Source organism: Pleurodeles waltl, chromosome 10 (genome assembly GCF_031143425.1).
Source record: "Pleurodeles waltl isolate 20211129_DDA chromosome 10, aPleWal1.hap1.20221129, whole genome shotgun sequence".
Taxonomy (NCBI): domain Eukaryota; kingdom Metazoa; phylum Chordata; class Amphibia; order Caudata; family Salamandridae; genus Pleurodeles; species Pleurodeles waltl.
The window spans coordinates 80,320,123-80,342,381 of record NC_090449.1 but is presented as its reverse complement, the minus strand read 5'-3'; the positions used below and the strand labels follow the sequence as shown (position 1 = coordinate 80,342,381).

Here is a 22,259-nt window from a genome sequence, read left to right as displayed (position 1 = left end):
GTAAAAACAACATACCTTACTAAAAAGTTGAGATGGAATCCTTGTGAAAGGTATGCCTGGCACCACCAATTTAGGGACTGGAGCCAGTTAGAGAAGGAAATAAGATAATCTTCCAATGAATGTAGCCAATACTTGGAGATATTAATGAATGAATGCATCTGAATATGAATTTTCTAAAAAATCCATTTGTTTGTAATAACAACTTATGTTTGAAAATGTTGTTCTAAGGTTTGTTTATAAAGCATAACTTTGATAACAATAAAACAAATTTAGCGGAGAATTAACTGTCCATCATTCTTTGGTTTATAAGCGCACTACATACCCCTAAAGTCAACAGACAGAATCATTGGACAAGATGGGCCGTACTGTCTGGGCGTTATGGAAATATTAAATATTCTGACGAAATCTGCTTCATTTCCAAATTTTGCTTTAGACAAAATTTCGAGAAATTTCACATTAGGCAGATTAGCATTATTTTCTGCACAACGAGGTTTACTTTGCTGAGAGATATTTTTTGCTCAAACCAGTCTCCTCTGGTATCTCACAAGTTTCTTCATGCAAAATGCAGACTTGAATGAAAATTGTTGTGCAAGATACTTGAAAACCACTTTTCGCTCTGAAAGCCTAATTTTTCAAAATGTGTATGGAATTTTGCAAAAGTTCACAAAAAGATACACAGTTTCACACACCCCGATATACAGCCTGTCACAAATGGATTTCACACAGTTGTGCATCCACTAATGCCTACTGTAATCTTTGCCTTCTCACCTTCAAACAAACTGTAATCTTCTACTCCCTAAGTGTATGATCGACAAGCTGAAATCTAGAGCTAATCTTTACCACAGGAATCCCACCTGCACCAAACCAGTCCACAACTGAGAGAATGCCATCATCTCAACTCAACCCACATGTGTACCTAAAATGCAGAGCTAGAGTGGACCCCTCATACGTGCAACCCATATTGACTCCATAGCATCACAAGAATCCAGTCTCTATAGCATGGCACAGGGAGGAAAGGTATAATCTGTCTTTTTCAACCGATCTTGGAAAAAGGCGTCAGTTGCTACTGCTCCCGGGATCCGGTATCCAACAGAAGTACCAGGGAAGTTGATGGTCCAGTAGAACGCAAAGAGTTCTATTGTAAAGGAACCCCTTCCATCCAAGAGGGCTTGAAAATTGACTGGGAGCAGTTGCCATAGGCTTGTATCCTTGAAATGGCAAGATTGCCAATCCCGGACTCGATTGCTCGAGCCCGGGATATGTTCTGCTACCACTGACACATTGTGGTTGAAACTTTTGGAAAGATTGGACAGGGCTCTGGACCATGTGCACACTAGATGATTGATGTACTGGACTGCCACTACATTGTCCATCCTCAAAAGCACACAACATTGGGTGTGTTCCTTGGTCCAGAAATTTACTGGAAAAGAGCCCGCCATTAGTTTTAGACAGCTGATGTGCAGGGATTCCCTGAACTCCCTGCAGCACACACCCCCAACCAGTCCCTCTGGCCTCAGATTCTATCATTAGGACCGGTTGAGAACCAAAGATCGTGCACCCGTTTCTTGCCTCCATGTGTGTGAGCCACCACAAAGCTCGTTCTTGGCCTCTTCTGAGAGGGAACATGTTGGGAGTACGTAAGGCCATGGAGCAGATGAAATGCCTTGGCCACAGAAGTGCCCTAAACTGGGGAAGACAGGAGGAAAATGGCCTTAACGGAGGATGATTTGGAGGCCGACTACTCTGACTATCTGCCGGACAGAGGTAGAGGCTTTTGCCAAGGTCCTTTGCCCTTCGTGTCATATCTTGGCCATCTTCCCGGGCGGAAGGCTCAGGGTGGTCTCCACAGAATTGATCACAAAACCCAGAAAGGTAAGGGATTGGAAAGGGGTAAGTGCTGACTTCTCGTGATTTATAATGAAGCCTAGCGACTGAAGGAGGTTGACTGTCTTCCACAGGTGCGTCAACAGAGCATGAGGGCACTGATCCATGAGGAGCATGTCATCCAGGTAAACGATCATGTGAACCCCAGATGCCCTCAGATGTTCCAGCACTGGCCTGAGCTCCTCAATGAAGCACCATGGAGAAGACAAGAGGCCGAAAGTGAGAAAGTTTAACTCGAAGGTCTGACCTTGCCATTGGAATTGCAGGAACAGATGATGTGGTGAGAATATTGGGATCATCAGGTTAGCATCCCTTAGATCCAGGCGCACCAGCCAATCATTGGGCCTTAGGAGGTCTCTGAAGAGATGGCTGCCCTCCATCTTGAAATGGCAAAAAAACAGCCATTTGTTGATTTCCCAGAGATTGATTACCAGGCTCTGTCCCCCATCTTGCTTTTCCACAAGGAATAAGTTGCTGATGAAACCTGTGGGATAGGTAGAGGACAGGGATATGGCCTCTTTGGAAAGGAGGGCCTGAGATGGGAAGTGAATGTGGATATGAATCCTTTGGAAATGAGTGCCTGGATCTCCACCTGGATAAGAGCAGCTTGCATTCCTGAGAAAAGGATGGGTGAAGGTGGGAAAGGTTGAAATGGGGACTCATAACAATCTATATGGAAACCTTAAATAGTCTGTTGATCCCAGGTGTTGGAAGTAGGAGCATTCCAGGTGCACACATAAATGTGCCACTCGACCCCCCCCCAAGCGCATGTGATGAATGAGATTTAGGCTCACTGTGTGTGTTGGCAGGAACTACCTTGTGATCCTCTGTGGTGAGGGTATCCCTTGGTAGGGTAGAAACCCCATGAAATGGGAGGAATCCTGCCATTGTCCCTGTCAGGAGGGCTGACCTCGAATGGGGACTTGAAGTTGTAGGCGGATGGCTGAGCACCCCCTGTCATGGCCGGTCCCTGATAAAACCAGAGGGGTAAAGATACACTTTATGGACAATTGGGCTGTGTCCAACAAATTGAAGGTAGAGACAAATCCACCAAGGTCTTTGATGAAAAGTTCACCAAAAAGCCCCTCTTGCGCTATCTGTCCTACCGCTGGTTTTTACTAGATTTCCTGCAGATGCTTGATGGGTTCTCAACATTTGCGGCAAGCAGCCAGGAAGTAAGGGGGCTGATGGCCCAGCTAGGCCTTTCCTCAGAGCGAGGCATTGTAGCCACTTCTGTGTCATGGCCTCCAAGGGCCCCACCACGTCTGAGACGCCTTATGTACAGAGGTGTTTACTGCCTCATAGAACTCGTCAGTCACTGGGAAGTGGGACTTTTTCCGCCAGTGTTATGTGAAAGGAAGTTGGACATTTATAACTTTCAAATGGCTGCTGTTTGAATAAAACAAAGAAAGTGTAGCATAATCCTCGCCTCCGGGTCCTAACATAGGATTGACAACTCCCTACATCCCATCCAGGGACCTTCAGTCCCGTCTGTCCACCTGATCAATCAGCAATCCTTCAAGAGGATGAAGCAATGACAAGACTTTGAAACAAACTAACCCCCATCCTGAAAGCTAAAACCAAAAACATGAAGTTCAGGAAGCTTCTGAAAACTGAACTTTTCAAAGGTGCCTGCATTAGAATCCTGCATAGCAGAATGGTCGTCACTGATGAATATCAGATTGTAAGACCTCCTAGCCAGCCCGATTGCGCTCTAATGATCCTGTCCAAATAATAAGCAGAACTCGCCCTTTCTGACATGCTCGGAAGAAAAAGAAAAAAACTATGTATTTACAGAACTCACAAATACAAATAAATAATGATCAAAGCAACATCGAAACAAAATACTTAGCAACACTCATGAACCGAATGTACTTAGTCGTATTTTCCTTGGAAAAATGACAAATCACACGATTTCTTGAAAAAGTTTCCCAGTGCACAATAATTTTATAAAAGAAAACATTCTTACATTGAATTTAGGCGAAGTTGGTCACTATCACAGTGCCTACTTTTATTTGTAGCCCTGACTTATTGGAGCACTCTTTAAAGCTGGAAATGGAGCTTTGACACTCAGCCCCCATGAAGCTGCTGGTCTCCACTGCCTCGCCCTAGTGACTCGCAGAAAAGTTATGAGGGTCAAATTCCAGTAGAAAGAAGGATAAAATAGTTCTCACGCAAGAAAAGGAAGGTGGGAGGCTCTGCATGTTACCAAGCAACAGCAGCAAAAAACAAGCATTTTAAATGCCACTGGTCTCGCATTTGCTCGAGTTAGAGCTATTAGTGTTGTAAAGAAAAAAAACGCAGCACGATCGCGCTATGTAAAATGCAGCGCTGCATGGAAAATAAACAGATAAAGTATTCCTGACACCATGCTGAAAGCATTGAGCCTTGTATGTTTTCAGTAGTTTACCGTGCTGTGTAGGTGGGCTAAACACAGGTAAAGGCATGATGCATGCATGCCTTTCACAAATGAATGCAAGCGGATTTTAAAAGGCAAGCCCATGAACCAATGTAAGTGACTGACGTGACATGGGTGTGGTTTGAAGCCCAAAGAGAGATTACAGAATGGGAAGGAGCGCTTTCCGCTCGCCCATAAAGAGTTATTTGAAAAGACTCAAAGTTGTTTTCACTAACACAATATTGCATGGCATTTTTATTGTGCTATTGAGAGAACACAATGAAATTTTTACCATAACATTGTTCACATCAAATTGTCACTAGCAAGACTTAAGAAAAATATTTTTCACAGGGAACTCTATTGGACATAAATCCTTTGATGTAAAGTTATCCACAGAAGTCTCTTCGAGAAGCATCTTATTATATTAATTTATATAAAAAAGGCTTCTTTATAGATGTCAACCGCCTCCGGCCCACGGCTACCTTAAAGCACAGTTGGAAAAACTAGGCGAACATATCTTTATCAGCTGGGTGGACAGCTAGCTGCGAACACATTTCTTGGAATATGAAATATTAATGCTGAGATAGGACAGTCAACACCTCCTAAATTCTCAGGGACAAGGACATGAAGGATAAATGAAAACAAATCTACTTTGTTCATGAATATTCTGAAGTTAAGTGAAGTGCAATATTAACTACCCAACTACAAGCCCCCACTCATGCGCAGGATCCTCATGGTAGCTGAGGTTAACCACCTCAAGAAACCAGCAAAAAATAGGAAGCAATACTGTGCACACAAGAGAGGCTGGAATAGCTGCCACTTTATACTTGTAGCAAAGCTGCCTGGCTGAAGACTCTTCTCCCCGCCCCCCATGAGCTAAAGAAAAAGAGAAACGTGTTCCTCAGAAAGAAGATCTCATAGTCCATAAGAAGGATGTCAATCTCCCCCAAGAAAGCCTAAATCATTACCGAACTTCTGTGCAGTCGCTCCACGTAGCTCACTCTGGCAGCCACAGACCCAAGACGGTACCATAATGTTCAACAGCATATCCATTCTCCACTTCCATAGGTCATACCTGTCCCACACCCCCAATCAAATCTATACCGCCCTGTGTCAATGTAAGCTATCTCCCTGAAAAACAAACTGTTTAATTCAGGAAACATTACATTTATGGTAATTCCAGTACTCTAATCCTTGCCCTTCCTGCTTCACAAAGAGGTATTATTACATGTGTGTTGTCTGCAGGACCTAAAAGATTTTTTTAAAGATGTTTCATTTTAAAAATTATGTAGCAATTCCTGTCCACACGTGAGCCCTACTATATGGGTGCATCACCAGAATTCCCCACCCGGGGCGTGCCTGTGCTTTCATGTAAGAGTGAAACATAGCATGCACACTGAGGAGATAGTCTGAACGGGTATAGTGATAAAGGAGATCAGAGACTATTCATGATTGTCCCGCTAAAATTGGGTGCAAATTGAGCATCTACTGACCTGGGATCGTGCGGAGGTTTGCTCATTAGCAGCTGAGCACTTTGCAACAAATCATACATAGCTCCTTAGACTAGAGAAAAACTGGCAAATTGTGCATTCCTTGAGTGTAATTTATTTTAAACAAGACAATGGTAAAGCAAAGAAGTCCGTAGTGGAGACTGGTGGTATTGCAGAAAAGTATATCACGGAAGAACCAGTTTCCTGTGTTGTGATACACTCAACATCACATGACCGCTAGGCAAGAAAACTGGAGGGCTCTGTCCAGTGTTGAGAGGAGGATAATAAATGTGACTGAAAAAGTAGGCAGAGTCCAAGCCATCTGGAGGTCCAAAGCATCTTCCAAGTGACAAATGTATATGGACTTTCAGGGAGGAGGTACGGTAATCTTGGCTGGATCTCTTATAGTGTAATAGCAAAGGCAGACATTTTGATTGATCATTACCCAAAGCTGCAATGTATGGTGCAGGTATCGACATTCGCACCAAATTGCTATCTTTCACTATCAACCTTTGTTATGTTGTTGACTTTACTAGCAGGTTCCCAATGTAAATTCATGCACCAGCTTGGTTAAACGTTTACTTTTAAGAATCTTAGGGCCACATGTATCAAATGTTTTTGCATTCGCAAACGGTGCAAATCGCAAAATTCGGCCTTTTGCGAATGCAAAAATGCCTTTCACAATGTATGAAAGGCATTTGCAATGCAATTTTAAGGAATTGCTAAAATAGCGATTCCTTAAAATTGCGACCCCATTTAGAGATTCTCTAAATAGGAAATCGCAAATAGGGAATTCCTATTTGCGATTTCCATAGCACATGTATCAAGCATTTCCTAAATGCGAATTGGGCATTTAGGAAATGCAATTACCACCAAATCCAATTTGTTTGTAAGCATGTGCAAATTTTAAAAATGCATTATAAATGCATTTTTAAAATTGACTTGTAGCGCTTTCACATGTCAGAAAATAATTTTTTGGGGTGGATCAAAGGGGGCCTTAGGGTTTGCCTAGGGTTTGCATTTCCTAATTTGTGAATTCCTAACTGGAATTCGCAAAGTGGGAAATGCAAAACCATTCGCACCTATGGGCCTCCAGGCCCATATGGTAGGATGGAGTTGCATTCTGTATTTGCGATTCAGTTATAGCGTTTCCGAATTTTAAGAAATCACTATTACCAAATAGCAAATTTCATACATACCATTTTGCATTTCTTAAATTGCAATTTCTTAAAATTCGCTATTTAAGAAATGCAAATCGGCTTTTTGATACATCTGGCCCTTACTCTCCCACTCCACCGGGGGCAAAATCATTTAAGGATTTTATGTGCAGTACCAAAGTACATTGGTAACTCAGAGGAACAAAATGTGGGTCAACTTCTGCAAGGAAGATCGCGGTCAAAAGAATACCAAACCACTTGCAGGGGAGACCTGGGTTTGATGCAAGGTGCAGTAGTGAGGGAGGAGCATGTTTCTCTTGTACCTCTAAGACTAGGCTCGGTTTGAAAACTATACGGTATCACAGCACTTAACTCACCAACCCCAGGCACTTTCCCTCCAAAATGTACCCTCCAGTCCACGAGTTTGGTCAACTACTTTCCCAAATAATTGGTAGAGGGCACCAGGATTAGGGCAGGCGACCTGTAAAGAAAGGCGTTGCAAACCTGGGTGTTGCTCCCAGTACCAAATCCCTGTTATCCTAATGCAGCAGCTTCTGTACCACAATGATATCCATGCTCTGCCTCACATTTGACAAAGCTAGGAGGGGGTTTCTCGGCAACTGCAACCTCAGATGGATTTGGTACAAACTGGCAAGAACTCACAGCATGAAACATAGACCTTGTGTGTATCAGCCACTGAAACCAGATTACCACTTCCAATGTGCTGCTTGATTGATGTAGTGGACGGCGTGCCACAGGCGGAAGCAAAGGCGAAGCAAAACCCTGCCTCCTGCTTCAGAGGTGCAAGGAAAAAAAACTATTCTCAGAGGTGCAAAAAAGCAACTAACGAGGACAATTACGTCTGTATATCTGCTGGTGTGTCTCACACTCAACTAAAGGGAGCAAAGTGAATTATTTTAGAAGTTGCATTGCCTTATTAAGAATAAAATTAGTTGCATACTCACTGTACGGTTGGTAATTTATGAATATGGATTTATGAGAACTTGTTATACTAATGGGATACATTGATGAGCATAATTAAAATGTGTGGTTGTTTATGTTTATGACATATAACATGTTCAGAAACTGCAGGAGAGCTTGGCACTGAACTCAACAAACACAAGTAGATGGTAAGAATGCATTGTTATAGGCCCAGGCTCACTGAATACTGCGACACAGAAAGTACAAGTTCCTAAGAGCCATATGTACGAACACTTTTTCCCATAGACACAGAATGGGTAAAAACCTTTGCTACATCTGGCCCTTAGTCTCAATGTCCGTAACACAGTGTACAGTTGCAGTCCTAAGTAAATAAAGCATAATGCAAAGCCAGAGTGCTTATTATGTAAGAGGGGATCCCAGTACCATGCCTACAATATTGCTCACATGACGTTCTATTCAGTGGCGGCCCGTCCTTTAGGGCGGAGGGGCCACGCCCCCCCCCCACCCCATGAAGAGTGTCTGTCAGGCTGAACTAAGGTCAGCCTGACAGACACTCTTCATGCTCAGGTCAGGCAGTCAGGAGCAGACATGCGCGATTTGCGCAGACTCCTGGCTGCCTGAGCTGAACTTTGCTGGGATGAGGAGGTCACAGCTCCTATGAGCGTGACCTCCTCGGCCCAGCAAAGGTGCCTCGAGGCCCTCCCCGGCTGACGAGGAAAGCGTCACCAATTGACTCTCTCCCTGGGCGCTTCAGGTTTAAGCCCTATAGTGCCCAGGGCGAGTGTCAATCAGTGACACTTCGTCACAGAGTGGGGTGGGGTCAGCAGTCTCACTGAATGAATGTGTGTGATCTTGTAAAATGAATGTTTGGTGCGTGCATGTTTGAATGGAATGAGTGTTGTTAATGGATGAGCGTGGGTGCGTGCGTGTCTGTGTGTGAAAGAATGAGTCTGTGTGTGTGTGTGCCCCGCCCGCCCCCCTCCCTCCCAAAGCTGCCGGCCGCCACTGGTTCTATTTGGTCCCAACACCACACAACATATTTTCAAAGCCTTAAAGCTATGCATGCTTCTAAGCCAAAGATGTGTCCAAGCAACCTGCTGTTCTATCACTGAAACAGAGGATATCACGCTGAGGAACTGGTGGTCATACTGGTGGTTTTAGTTACAATTAGATGTGATAAGAACTGATCTGAGCCACACGTTCTAGCAAAAGTTAGCTATATCTCCTCCTAATACAGATTTTTTATTTCCACCTTTTGTCCTCATTTACAGATACGAAGCCAAGATGTTACAATGCAAGTGAAGTGAATTCTACAGCTTGGTTCAGCAACTACGTTGGGAGCTTTATGGAGCACGCCACTGCAGCAGACCTGCAGTCCTTTGCAGCCAATGAGACGGTACCAATTCTCTGTAGAACCTACATTTTGTACCTCGGGTCTCCTTTCAGAGTGAACTATTCAGTTGCTTGGAAGATTTCAACACTTCTTTGTGTTTGTGAATAGTAAGGGATATAAAACATTTGCCGGCAAACAAAGCTAGACAGAGCATTGACAACTCTCCTCCTCCAAAATAGTGCTCATTCGCAACCAGCTACCCATCAATGATCCAGGACGGTCTACTCTATCTTAATTTGATGCTGACAAAGAGGGCTCCAGCTATTCTCTAACGTAAAAAACATTGGTTTATTTTCTAAAATGCAGCTCATCTATTAGAATTATACCATGCAATACAAAAATATTAGATTCAGAGTAGGTGCATGAATAGAATATTATGCTATTAGGTGCAAAAACACTGGACAACAGTAATTCCTGCAGACATATAGAGCCGCTGCACCAACATTTCAGTTCCAAGTCCACTTTGATGTATTGTAGGAATAGGAACCACTGAGAACCACTGATATTAAGATTATGCGCAAGTCAAGCAGGTTAGAGTAATGTTGAGTGAGATTGAGTTTGATCCTTGCTACAGTTTGCATATATAGTTGATGTAAGAAGGATGATATTTTACAAAAAGGAGAATTCACCATATTTTGGAATGTAACAAGGTTTTCCTTTCAGTTGAATGATAAGGGGAGGGCTATTAAAAGGACAGGACTGCACTGGGCTTGGCCTAAAACAACCAACCATCCACACAAAAACAATGCGCCAGAATTCACTGTGTTTTAATCTCATGGTCCTGAACTCTGCACCAAACTGGTAGCAGATAAAAAACACTGCCATACATGATCAAACCACTGAAGTATTCTGTTTTAGAATCTATAAGTATATTATTAAATTGTACAATTCACCCGAAGTTCCGTTGAGCTCAAGTGATTCCACCTTTAGCCAATCTCACTATTCTACTTTCTCTGTCTGCATTACAGCTTAAAACATTTTTCAAGGACACCAATAATCTGGAACTTATGGGAAGGCTGAACCTGAAAGAAGATGTGAAGATACTCATCACAAGCCTGATTGTATCAATAGTATCAAATGGTTCATCCGTGACTGTTCTACTCAACAAGTAGGTTTCAATGTCAAGAGTCGCTAATTGCCAAGTAGTTGGAGTTTCCCAAAATTATTAGCATTGGCAAAAGATTATTTTGTTGACAAAGTTAAGGATTGTTCCAAACCTTATTGTGACGTGCTGAGGGAGCTTGCCAATGCTTGAAAACTTAATGTCCCCTTTTACTACTTCATATGACTATTAGACGCTGTCAATACACATATCAGAAACTGCCTGCTATACTCCATCTGGCGACATAACAGATATACACTTGCACACACAAATGCACACACACACTCTTGCATATCATTCACTTTGTTTGACCGAAGAGGCTCTCTTAAGACAGACTTTTCATAGTCAATACTATCTCTTAATTTTTGGGTGCTCTGCAGTAAAACCATGAGCTAGCCGCAGGATGACGATGGTGTGCATTAAATCAACTGAATAGGAAATGCTATACATAGGACAGAATAACATAAATGGTTAGCCAAAAGAAAGGTTTAGATTATTAATGACCTAGTTTCACTAAGCAATCTATATCTTCAGTATACTTCCAACTATCTACATCACCAGTACTTGCATTAGATGGAGTATTGCATAATAAACAATAGCAGTGGTAAAAATAAATAATACAAAATTATACACAATGCTAATCCAAATTTCTAGTGTAGTACTTGGATAGTAAATGTCCTATAAATCCCACTCTTCTCTCTACCAAATGCTTCTGCGGACACATATCAATTATTAGAAATGCAATGGTAATTATTTAAGATATGCTTTTGAACTACTGGGATTACGCAGACCTAGGAAAGTTCATCATGGTAATTGGGGCCCTTTAGTTTTTGTTCTCACACCTGCACAAACAGTTGCCAATTGACTGCACCTCAGTAGGGACCAGAACTGGCTTCATAAAAGGATTCTATTACTTACATGTTTATGAAGGCCCGGTGTGAGTGCCACCCCATATCCTTGAGCCACTAACTCCTCAAATCAGTTTTTATATTTGTTTTCCAATGTATGGTTGCCCCACAACACATGGTTTATGAAAGGATGGCTGGGTGGAAGATCTGAAAGAGTATGAGTGAGTGCTAAGAGTATCAGAATCACCATGAAGGTAATTTCCCTTAATCTCTCTTGCTGCTCTCTACTCACACCAGCCGTTCTAATGTCAGGGGTAAGAATTCCTTAGATGATAAGAGGATGATGTGGCTTTCTAAAAGTAGTCATTCTTTACCTGTAGCAATAACTAAACAGTTTAGGTTGTGTAGAGTTCCTTCAACCGAAAGAAGAATTATACATTGATTGGAAAACTTGGATCATTATTTCCTGATTTTGGAGGAATTTTGGTAACATTGTGATATAAAAGCTGGCACTGTTCTCAATGCTAGTAAATCCTTTTCTAACTAGAAATATGGATATTTTAAAGTAAGAACTTAAAATTCCCCAGTACCTTTTAACGAGGTAGTAGCCACTAGGATAGCTATTTTTCATCTAAAAATGTCAATGCCACACAAGGCAATAGTTTCAAAAGGCTCATGCTTTGGAAAGACAAGGCCTAAATTAAGTTTCCACTTTAAAGTGATATCTTTGAGGATTACTAATTCCACTAGACATCAGAGCATTAACACATCATCAAGGTGCCTGTCAATGATTTTTTTGACGTCCAACAGCCCAGTCCTAAAAGTGTGGTCATTATCTCTTGCAACTATGCCTAGAATGGCCCTTCCTGGCACTACTTATATACCCACAAGAATTGTTTCTGAGAAATCTAGAGCGTCAGAAGATAGTTTATCATGAACCAGGTTTTTAGGTTCAGCTAGAAAGGGCAGGAGAATAATTCCCTTTTGCTAAACCAGGAGGTTCCAAACCTGATGTAGGTCTAGCATGAAGTTGTTGAAGAATCGAATTAGCCAAGGGACTTAATTTGCAGAGCACACAAAAGGGTTAAAGAGATTATTGCCAACTTGTTCGAAATTTTAAACATCTCAGAGATCCTGTTGAGTTAGGGAACTGGGAGGAATAACACACACAGGAATTTCTACACAAGGTTTAAATGCAAAAGGATCTTTTCCTGCTCCCAGGGGTCTGGCAAACCCCAGGAACTGGTGATAGACGTCTGATGCAAATATATATATGAGGAAATTGATTAATTGTAATTCATCAGGAGGATAGTTTAATCTGCTTAGAGTATCCACCATTGTGGAATGATGTTAGGAATATGTTGTTACGAGGGCATCAATTTCCACAGCTGAACTGCTAACTGGCAAAGGAAATTACATCACATCTCCCCTTTCCTGAACAAGTCTGTTGCGTTGTCATTAAATGGAGGCATATATTCCCTGGAGACGCCAAAGGAAATATTTTAATTCCAGATGGTTTATAGTGAGTCTTATGCATGTGTCTGGCCACAGTTTGTGGTTTTGCAGATCATGAAAGTAAACTTTTCAGTCACATTGAAAGGATTTAGGCCCTCATTACAACATTGGCGGTATAGCTCCTCCACACTGGCAGTGGCGGTAACAACGCCGATGGTGTGGCGGTGCTGGAACGCCAGATAATGACCACGGCAGTGAACAGGCTGTAAATCTGCCAGTTCTCCGCCTGTACCACTATTAGGGTTGGACCACCGGGGCGAAGGTGAACCACCTTCTCCCCGGAAGTCCACCATAGACCGCCGATGGTATTTGGACCCTCCTTTCTGCCAGCAATTCCCCAGCGGCAACACCGCCAGGAAATCCCTGTAGGAAAGGATAATGGCAACAGGAATCTACATTCCTGTCACCAGTATGCAACTCCCTCCAGTTTCCCCACACAGCCACAGTTCCCCCTCACCCCCTAGAGACACCCCACCCCGACCCAATCCAAACATGCACGCACCACACACACACACACATGCAGTCATGCATTCACGCACTCATACAGAGACACACACATACACTCGCACACACCCCCACCACTCCCTGCCTCCATTCACGCACTCACACACTCACAATCACACATATACACGCACACAAACCCCACCCCCCTGCAATCACACAAACTGCACCCCCCCATGCGCACCCACACCACTTATCACCCCCCTCTCCCTTATCTGACGGGCAATTACCTGTACACGGTGAACATCCGGGAGGTGACGGGATCCTTGGGGCCTGTTCTACCAGAACTGCCCGGTCGCCACAACACCGCCACGCCTATTACCAACTCGTAATAGATGTGGCGGTGTTGTGATGACGTGGCGGTGCAAGCAAAGCAGCCACCACTGCACCGCAGACCGCCAGCATGGCTGCTGGCGGCTCTCCGCCCAAATTCTGGTGGAGAGCCGCCAGCAGTAATAATATGGCGGACGGATGACCACCATTTCTGGCTGTCTTGTGGCTGGCGGGACTTCGGCAGTTTAGGTTTTAGACCAGCGAAGTCATAATGAGGGCCTTAGTTGTTACTATTGTCTCAAAATTTGGTAGTTAACAGGATTGTCCCTGAAGAAGGCTAAATTAAAAAAATCACCACTACATCCACAAAAGTTCAAATTGGCAGAGAACCCTAAATTGCTGTTAAGCAAAAAAAAAGAAGAGCTTCAAAAAACAAATTGTTAAAATCAAACTAGCTAAGTGGCAAAACCCATTGTAAGCTGGTGTCTGGTCATTAAGTGAAAAATTGACAGAGGGTAATTGACACTGCATTGTATTGTGGGACTATGAATTAGTCTAGCTGTCATGTAAAGGAATATTCCAGTTTATTTTCTTAGAGTTTCCTACCATTGTTGGCAAAAAAGCTAACATTTTAGGTTTCATAATGGAGAACCAGGACTGCAAGAGAATAATGTGACTTTTTTGCTCGTGGCATCTTTGTTGCTATTCACGAGCAGTGATCGGTAAGCTCATGCCGCAGGAAGGCATACGGGAGAGCTGCGAAACCACGGATCATGATGAAAGCAAGCCGATTAGATATTACTGACTGAACAGAGTTCAGAGAGAAGCGCACACCATTTAAGCATGCACCATCGTGTCAGATTCAAACCCCATATCAACACATTTACAAATGGTAGCTTTGAAAATCTCACCAACTGATTGGTTTAATGGGAAAAACAGTTTGGGCTGTGTTGCTTCTAAGTAAGCATGAGGTCTGAGTGGAAAATTCACTCCAAAAAGTGATCTACATAATTATTTGCAGACATCCTTCTCTAAACATTGTATGAAGTTCTTTGATCTGCCATAAGCTCTACAGATTTCTTGAGTGACAGATCATATCTCTAAATAAGTGCTAAGAAATGGCGCCTGTCTTGAAGGGCTACGAAGAGTGTTTTCTGACCTTGCAGAAGGTTGATCTCTTCTGCATAACGTGTTCCTTCTCCATTTCTAGACTTCCTTGATTCATGTCTGAGCAGGTGACTTAGTTGAGGTGGGGCTTTAAGAGACAAAGGTCAGGAGTCAGGTGGAATTCAACACAGTGTAACCTGCTGCTCCAGCACTAGAAAGTGATTATTTAAAATCATGAGTATGGCCCGAGAGCACTACTGCTTCAGTCGCCATATTCTGGGTCTCAGAAAGAATCCTGGGTACTGAGGCAATTGGGCACATCAACCTAGAAGGCTTCGTGCAACTATGTGTAATAATCGAGAAGGAGCTAGCACCGGAAGTGATACTGCTATATATCCGCTGAGGGAACCTTTCGAATGAACCTTACCTGCTACCATTTTAAAGTCTCAGACAATTCCCCTGAAGGAGACACGTTTTTCCTGGACTTTTCAGGGCTGGGATACACAATTATAATTCCTTGGGAGCAGCAAAAACAGCAAATTTGTGTGTTTTTCGCATTCCCTTGTTAGCGCGTCTGACCTTAATAAAGTACTTACAAGGAGACGCGTATCGGCCGATGAACCTTTTGACTTGCAATTAGGATGTTCCCACCATGGATCCAGTACAGACAGTCAATAATCAATAACCAATCAATAATCATCGACAATCAATAACATTAGTAATCAATAGGAGTCATTAATTGTCACATCCCATGACCTTGCAGTCATGAATAACCACACCTTTATGTAAAAGTTAGAATGTTTATTTCCTATATTAACAATGCTAATGTCACGTCGGTTAATCTCAAAATCAAATGATAAACATACAGGAACATCAATGGCATGTCCTAAGCAAGGCTTAAGCTTCTGCACATTCAAAATCACAGGGCAAGTTAGTATCACGAATAAGTGTGCTCATGAAATCGAATACATTTAGTTCAACAAAGGAAAGACATCAGTTGTTATCCCCTAGATCAAATTTCATTAGTGTAAACCTTAACTAACACCAGATTAGCATCAGCATGTTGGGCTTCATGCAAAACAACTTTAGTCAAAACAAATTTGGAAAACATCTAACTATGGCTCTATCAAAATATCGCGGTTGGTACCTATAAAGAAAAGCAAATAAATAGACAATTAAATTGACATGCTAAGTCACAATGCCTATCCTCAGAACGGATCAACAAGCAGTGTCAGTCTTTGTCCTCAGGACATCAGTCTGGTCAGCAAAGATTCAGGATTCAGCATCAAAGTTTGGAAAGGGCAAAGTCTTTAAGCATTAAAGTAAGCACATCTCTCTCAAGACGCGCAAGGAAAATAATGGCCTCTCGGTCAGATAGCAAAAGGGCAATGAACTGTGACCAAGTGAAGAACATCTTTCCCTAGTGCAGTCCTGTTAAATTAAAATACCTAAACTATTTCCCAAATCCCCATTGGTCAAGGAATCGCATGTTCAAGCTTTGCCCAATAAAACTAAAATCTCAAATCTATGAATTCTACTAGTTCTCCGTTCACATATCGCTGATTGGTTTCCCTGGTAATATCCTCATCATCCGGCTCATCAGGTAATAATATTGTTGCAGTTTATACTCTAGTCAGTGTCTCCATTGTTCTCCTCCTGAGAAATTCAGTCTTACGCATGTTGCATATATTGTGTTACATTTAGCAGAAATATCATCTTCTAGCAAGCGGGTCTCATGAGTAACTTCAGCTATGAGCACATTTGGTCAGCACAGTGGAAAATCACATTCAATTCTCTCAGACAGCCATGTTATTAAACATGCAAGAAAATGCAGCTTGACATGAGGCCGTGCAACTTGGCCAAGACCTCTGCTAAGTTAATACTTCTAATTCATAAAGCAATTACATAATGCATAACCCTGAATATGACATATTACTACATTAATCAAACACATCTCTCAATATTTTATGTTAAAAAGACATTAATTATTACACTCCGTGAACATTGGTGGTCACTCATCGTAATCACATTTCCAAATGCGTGCATTATTTTTATTACATTTTCTATGCAAATTCATTACTCCGAATACATGAATACTCAGTCATAACTTTTACTAAAACACCTGCTTCAGCACCCTCTAGCTCTGCTAGCTTACATGTTTCGCCAAGTAAGAGTTTCCAACGGTGTTACTATCCCAAGGTGACAAAATGGAAAATGTGTGACTTTGGCTATTTTTCCGTTGCAGGAGCTGTATTGGACGATAAATTAATTGGTGATTTAGAAAGAAAAGGAGGGAAAAGCAACTGTGAAGAAAATAGTGAAAACATACTTTATGTTGGCAAAAACACGAGGGATTAGATAACATGCTGAAGCCGAGCACTGTGGGTCCCAGAAGACCCTCACTGCCTTAAAGTTGAACTTTCCTCTTCATGATGTTTTGAGTTACAAGCTTTGGCTTCCTCTGTATTTTCCTTTTCGATCTATAGCTTGAAAAGCGAAGGGAACTGCAAAGTGGTTCTTATAAGATTTGATTCAAATTATGATTGCATATTTAAAACGAGAGAAATTAAATCAAATCTGCCAGTGTATTTAATTTTTAGCAAGTGCTGTAGTGCTAGGCCAATAGGGTTTGGGTACAGATTTGTAGTGCCCCTGAATGGTGCAATTTTACTAAAAGGTTGATTGTACCCTATTTTCATAAATGTGTATGCAGCAAGAGAGACAATAACAATCTGACACATTATAGAAGTCATGATAAATTTGGAGTGACGAACTCGGGTTGTTTCAGGCAAAGTATCAGAAGTGGCCTTTCTATTGAAGACTACCCCCAACTCTCAGTTCATTGAAGACAGCCTGTGCATTCAAGAAAGTATATGGACCTGGAATGCAATTGAAATCTCCCTCAAATGACTGTGTGTGAGTAAAATATGTCAGACACACTTGTCCAGCTCCACACAAATCAGGTGCCATGGGGAGCACAGGAAAGCAGAGTGAAAAGAACGTGCTTATAGCTTATGCATACCGCTCATTTATTTTTGTGTGGCGAAGACCAAGAAAGTAAGGGTGTGCCCATCTTTCGTGCAGCGGGTGCAGTGGCACCAGGGATCGGGTGTCCAAGGGTGAAAGGTGCCCAAACTGCGGCTGTCTTTTACGGAGGAGAGTGCATTTTTCCGGCTGTAATTAGGGCTGAGGCCGTCCTTGTTACGTTAACATAACACATCTCGAAACACGTGTATTTCTAACACAATGTTCGAACATTAGAAACTCTCCATTGCATTACCGGTGTGAGATGAATACGCTTCCGGGTACATAGCAGCTACCATCTTTCTCTATCAGGCAAGTAAACTAAAACTGCATTGTAATTAGGGGTGTTTCAAGTCAGCACAGCGGCTCTGCAGGAAAAGGCTGTCTATACTGACTGAATGATGCTGCTGTTCGTCCGACATGGTGGTTATACGGTGGACGGCGTACTACACAACATAGGAAGTGAGATCGTGTCAACCTATTCACGTATTTGTGGGAAAGGGAAGAACAGAGGGTTACACAATAAAAAAATTACACTGTTGAACGGACTTTGCAACAAGAGAAATAACTATTGAATGCGTCCCGATGGATTTTTATAGGAAATGGACCTGATGAAACTAATTTGTTGAATTATATTATTATCTTTGTAGGGGATAATTAAATGCAAACTATTTTTTTTTTTTGTTGGTTTTATTTGCGGACCTAGCTAACAATGTCTTTCATTTCTCCATAGCATCCCACTAAATCTAATATGCAACATGATTGGTCAACCAAACATCGAACTCTCAGAGACGAGTCAAACTTCGGCGATTCTCCAAACTCTAAACACATGTGTTAGTAATTCGACAACTCGGACGCCAGAAGTGAGTGCCTTCTAATTTTCTTCTCAGCAGTTGCGCATGCATCTTTAACTCCTGAAGCTGTAATGAGCATGCTTGTAGTAAGCAATAAAAAAGTTTGTAAAATGTGTTGAAATTGAACGGAACGAGACACTTGAGTAAAACTTATTACATAAACATCTGACACTCTGATTTGTTTCAGGCTCTTCCAAAGACATACTTTTCCCAGACCATCATTTCACATGCAGGGATGTGAACTGTGTTAAATTTCCAAGCTCACTGCAGCGCCATCATTCTACGGCCCATTTTTAAGAGGGCCTAGCGCCTCCTTGCGCCACATTAACGTAATTTTTTATGACGCTAATGTGGCCAAACGAGGCCAAATTCGCCGTGCAATATTTACAAAGTGGCGCAATGCATGCATTGCACCACTTTGTAACTCCTTGTGCAACATTAAGCCTGCGCCAGGCAGAATGTATGTGAGGGGACCACAAAAATGGCGCAGTGGAATCCAAGATATTCCACTGCGCCATTTTTAGTGGCTACTTTTAAGGCCTGCACAGAGCAGGCATTAAAAGGAGGCATACCATTGTTTTCAATGGGCCCCTATGTACTCTGCAGGATTAGCGCCCAAATTTTGGTGCTAATTCTGCACAATACCTCAATAGCGTCAAAAATGTTGATGCTATTTCCCCCTACCCTGCACCATGGTGCGCCGTAGATTAAATATTGCGCACACACAGTGGCGATAGGGGGACAGTAACGGGAACCAGAAAAGTGGCACTGCACCGGATGTAGCGTCACTTTTCTTAAATTAGGGCCTACATATCCACCATGACATGTTCTGTCTATGTTGCAGATGGTGAGTCAAATCGTCAACTCCCTGGGCCCAGTTTCGAGTGAGAGTCTCCAGAGCATGGGTTCTTTAGCCGTTCAACTTACCCCATCAACAATCCTCAAGAACCTCAGGGGAGAAGTTCTCAAGGAGCAGATTCATATGCTGGGGACCTACACAGGCTGGAGCACAACACAGACCGCTGCAATCGTATCAACACTCATGGAAAGTGTATTTCAGGTACGGTAACATAAGGAAAGAAAGTAGTGACAGTGGCGTATGGAGAAGCAGCAGCTCTGGGACAGAACATCAAAGTCACAATAGCAGAGCAAATACCAAAGAGCAGCAGGAGATGGAGGAGAAAGGAAATGCAAAAGAGGGCATGAAAGAAAATATCTGAATTACGAGTTATAAGGTGGCTAAGACGAGAGTATAGAACAAGTGTATTTATGTTTTGCATTTATGTAGTTGCATTAACATTACTATACAGCAGGATATGTTAATGATAGATGGCGTGACAGATAATCTGGTATTTAACACAAATAAAGTGCGTGTTTGAGGTAAGGCTTAAAGGAGCTCTTTGTGTTACATATTACACAAAACACACGCAATCCGCAACTGCACCACAAATATATATCTATTTAAAATAAAGATTTAAGTACACATTTCTGAACAAGAATTGAAAAAAGTGAAGTGAGAAAGCGTAAGGGAAGATAGGGAGGTGTAAAGGCTGAAAGTCAGAGGCTAGAAATGGTCAAATCAAGCAGCAAGACGGAGCAAAATGCCTATGAGAGGGGAAGAGAACGAGCGAGAGGGAGAATAAAGGGACAGAAATAAACGCAAAGTTATCCAACAAGAGGAAAAGAGGGAGCAAACGAAAGAAGTGAAAACACCAGGAAAAGAAGTAATAAAAAGGGAGTGAAGAAGTACGCCTGGGAGTATAGAGCGCAGGTGTGAATGAAGAGCTAGAACGGGAGCGGAGTCTTAATTTGTAAGCATTGAGTCCTCAACCACGGAACTAGCATCTGCGAAATAGAATTAATTCGCTTCTGCATGTTGTGTTGTGTTATGTTATGTTATGTTATAGCACTTGTTCAGCGTGGTATCGCTGACCATAGCAGAAACAACAGAATGGAGACGATGCTGTTAGGGAAAAAGCAAAGATTTACGTTTTTCCCTCCAGATGCCTTGGCTGGTGGGACATAGAATTCCAGAGTTTGGGGCTCAGATGAGTGAACGATCTACCTCCCCATCCCGCCCTCCTGATGCATGAACAATGGACACCTGCTGATGGAAGGCTCTTAACTTGAATTCACAGGTTTCCTCTCTTTCATCTTTGCTCTAGATCACTGAAGGCAGTCTGATTTCTCTTGGAACACTTGCCACTGGCGTCCCAGCCGCATCCATTGACAACCTGACCAAGAGTGAACTCCAAAAGTTGTCTGGCAATGCCACTTTCATGGGCTACATGGCGATGGCCCCCACAGCATTGAAACAGCGACTCATTCAGCTGGTGGGTATCCCAGACGCCTAAACCGCTGCTGCATGCGTGGGGTTAGCGTCACCTCAGGGGCAGCCCACCTACTGCTTGATCTGGTTATTGTGTAGTTCCCTTTGGGGGTGCACCTAAGGTTTCACACGAGCAGCGACCTGCAGTCACCAGGCAAGAGTGTGATGAGATAAAGTTGTATGTTGGGACTCTTTTTTGGAAGCCTAATCATTTTACCTATCACTTTATGTCTTGAAAACACAGATTATAAATAGTGAAACAAGCAACGTCTTCCAACTCGTTCCAGACAACATGGCAAACTTCATACCGTCTTCCCGATTAGTGGTTTCAACCATTAACATCAGTGACATAAATACAAAGCAATGGACCGACTCTCAGGTATTTTTCTTCTCATTTATTTGTCCTCTCTCAACTTTCCATCCCTTGTTTCATGAAAATACCGCTGAGTTTATACAGTATTTACCTGCGCTTTACGGAAATATTTAAAAAAATGTTTTGTAGATATTAATGCATCCGACAGTGGGTCGGATTCAGGTAGCTTTTTCCGTGATTAGCCGTGACTTACTCCTTACTTGTCAATTCTAGCTTACTCCTGAGTCATACCTACTCATGAAAAAACATCCCTGAGAATCAAATCAATTATGAGAAATGCAATAGTAACTTGGAATATCACGTGGTAAGGGAATGAAAAACACAAACACCTGATAACAAGAGAAAAATGGAGAAGGCCAGCAGATGTTTTCATTTATGAATCTTTTTCAGCATCTGAACAACCACACGAGTTTATGACTAGCCCTGAAATGTGTGCTGGGTTTAGTATCTGTGATCTAAATTTTTATTACACATCTCTACAGTTTTTTTTTTCATTCTATTTCATATTTGATAATGGCCTCTACAATGGATCTAGAAAAAGCCTCAATCACAAAACGTCAAAATAGTACCTAAAAAAACCTTTACAGTTACTAAAATCATTAAAAAATATTAAAAGCATAATGACGGTCAGAAGCAGAAGAAAGAATAGGAATAAAATCAATAGCAGAATAGGACCGTTGGTGATAGAAATATTATCATTGCCTCTACAGGCATCAACAGTCTCCCACGCGCAGACAACAGCTCCTCGAAGATGAATAGCACACAGAGAATATCTTGAAACACGTAATACATAACAAATATTTACTTTCATCCTTACTTAATCTACCTCATTTTCATGTTAAACGTCTCAACTGCAAGTCAATCAATCAAGTTGTATCTATATAGCACGGCTTATCACCCGCGAGGGTATCCAGGCGCTTAGCTGTGGGTCTCATTAGAAGAGCTGGGTCTTTAAACTTTAAACCCTTTTTGAAGTCAGTCAGTGAGGGCGAGGTGCGGAGGTGCAGGGGGAGTGTGTTCCAGGCTTGCGGCGAGATAGGAGAAGGAGCGTCTTCCAGTGCGGCAGTGT

At 42.3% G+C, this 22,259-nt stretch overlaps 1 protein-coding gene across 1 annotated transcript in view; it reads left to right on the top strand.

Annotated features, from left to right (window-relative positions):
- Positions 1 to 22,259, top strand: part of LOC138262378 (uncharacterized) — a 269,900-nt gene that overhangs the window by 130,630 nt on the left and 117,011 nt on the right. The window contains exons 19-24 of the mRNA XM_069212276.1: positions 9,143 to 9,267; positions 10,233 to 10,372; positions 18,368 to 18,497; positions 19,333 to 19,548; positions 20,654 to 20,821; positions 21,062 to 21,196. Of these exons, the coding sequence (XP_069068377.1) occupies positions 9,143 to 9,267; positions 10,233 to 10,372; positions 18,368 to 18,497; positions 19,333 to 19,548; positions 20,654 to 20,821; positions 21,062 to 21,196 (914 nt within the window). The remainder of the gene's footprint in view (positions 1 to 9,142; positions 9,268 to 10,232; positions 10,373 to 18,367; positions 18,498 to 19,332; positions 19,549 to 20,653; positions 20,822 to 21,061; positions 21,197 to 22,259) is intronic.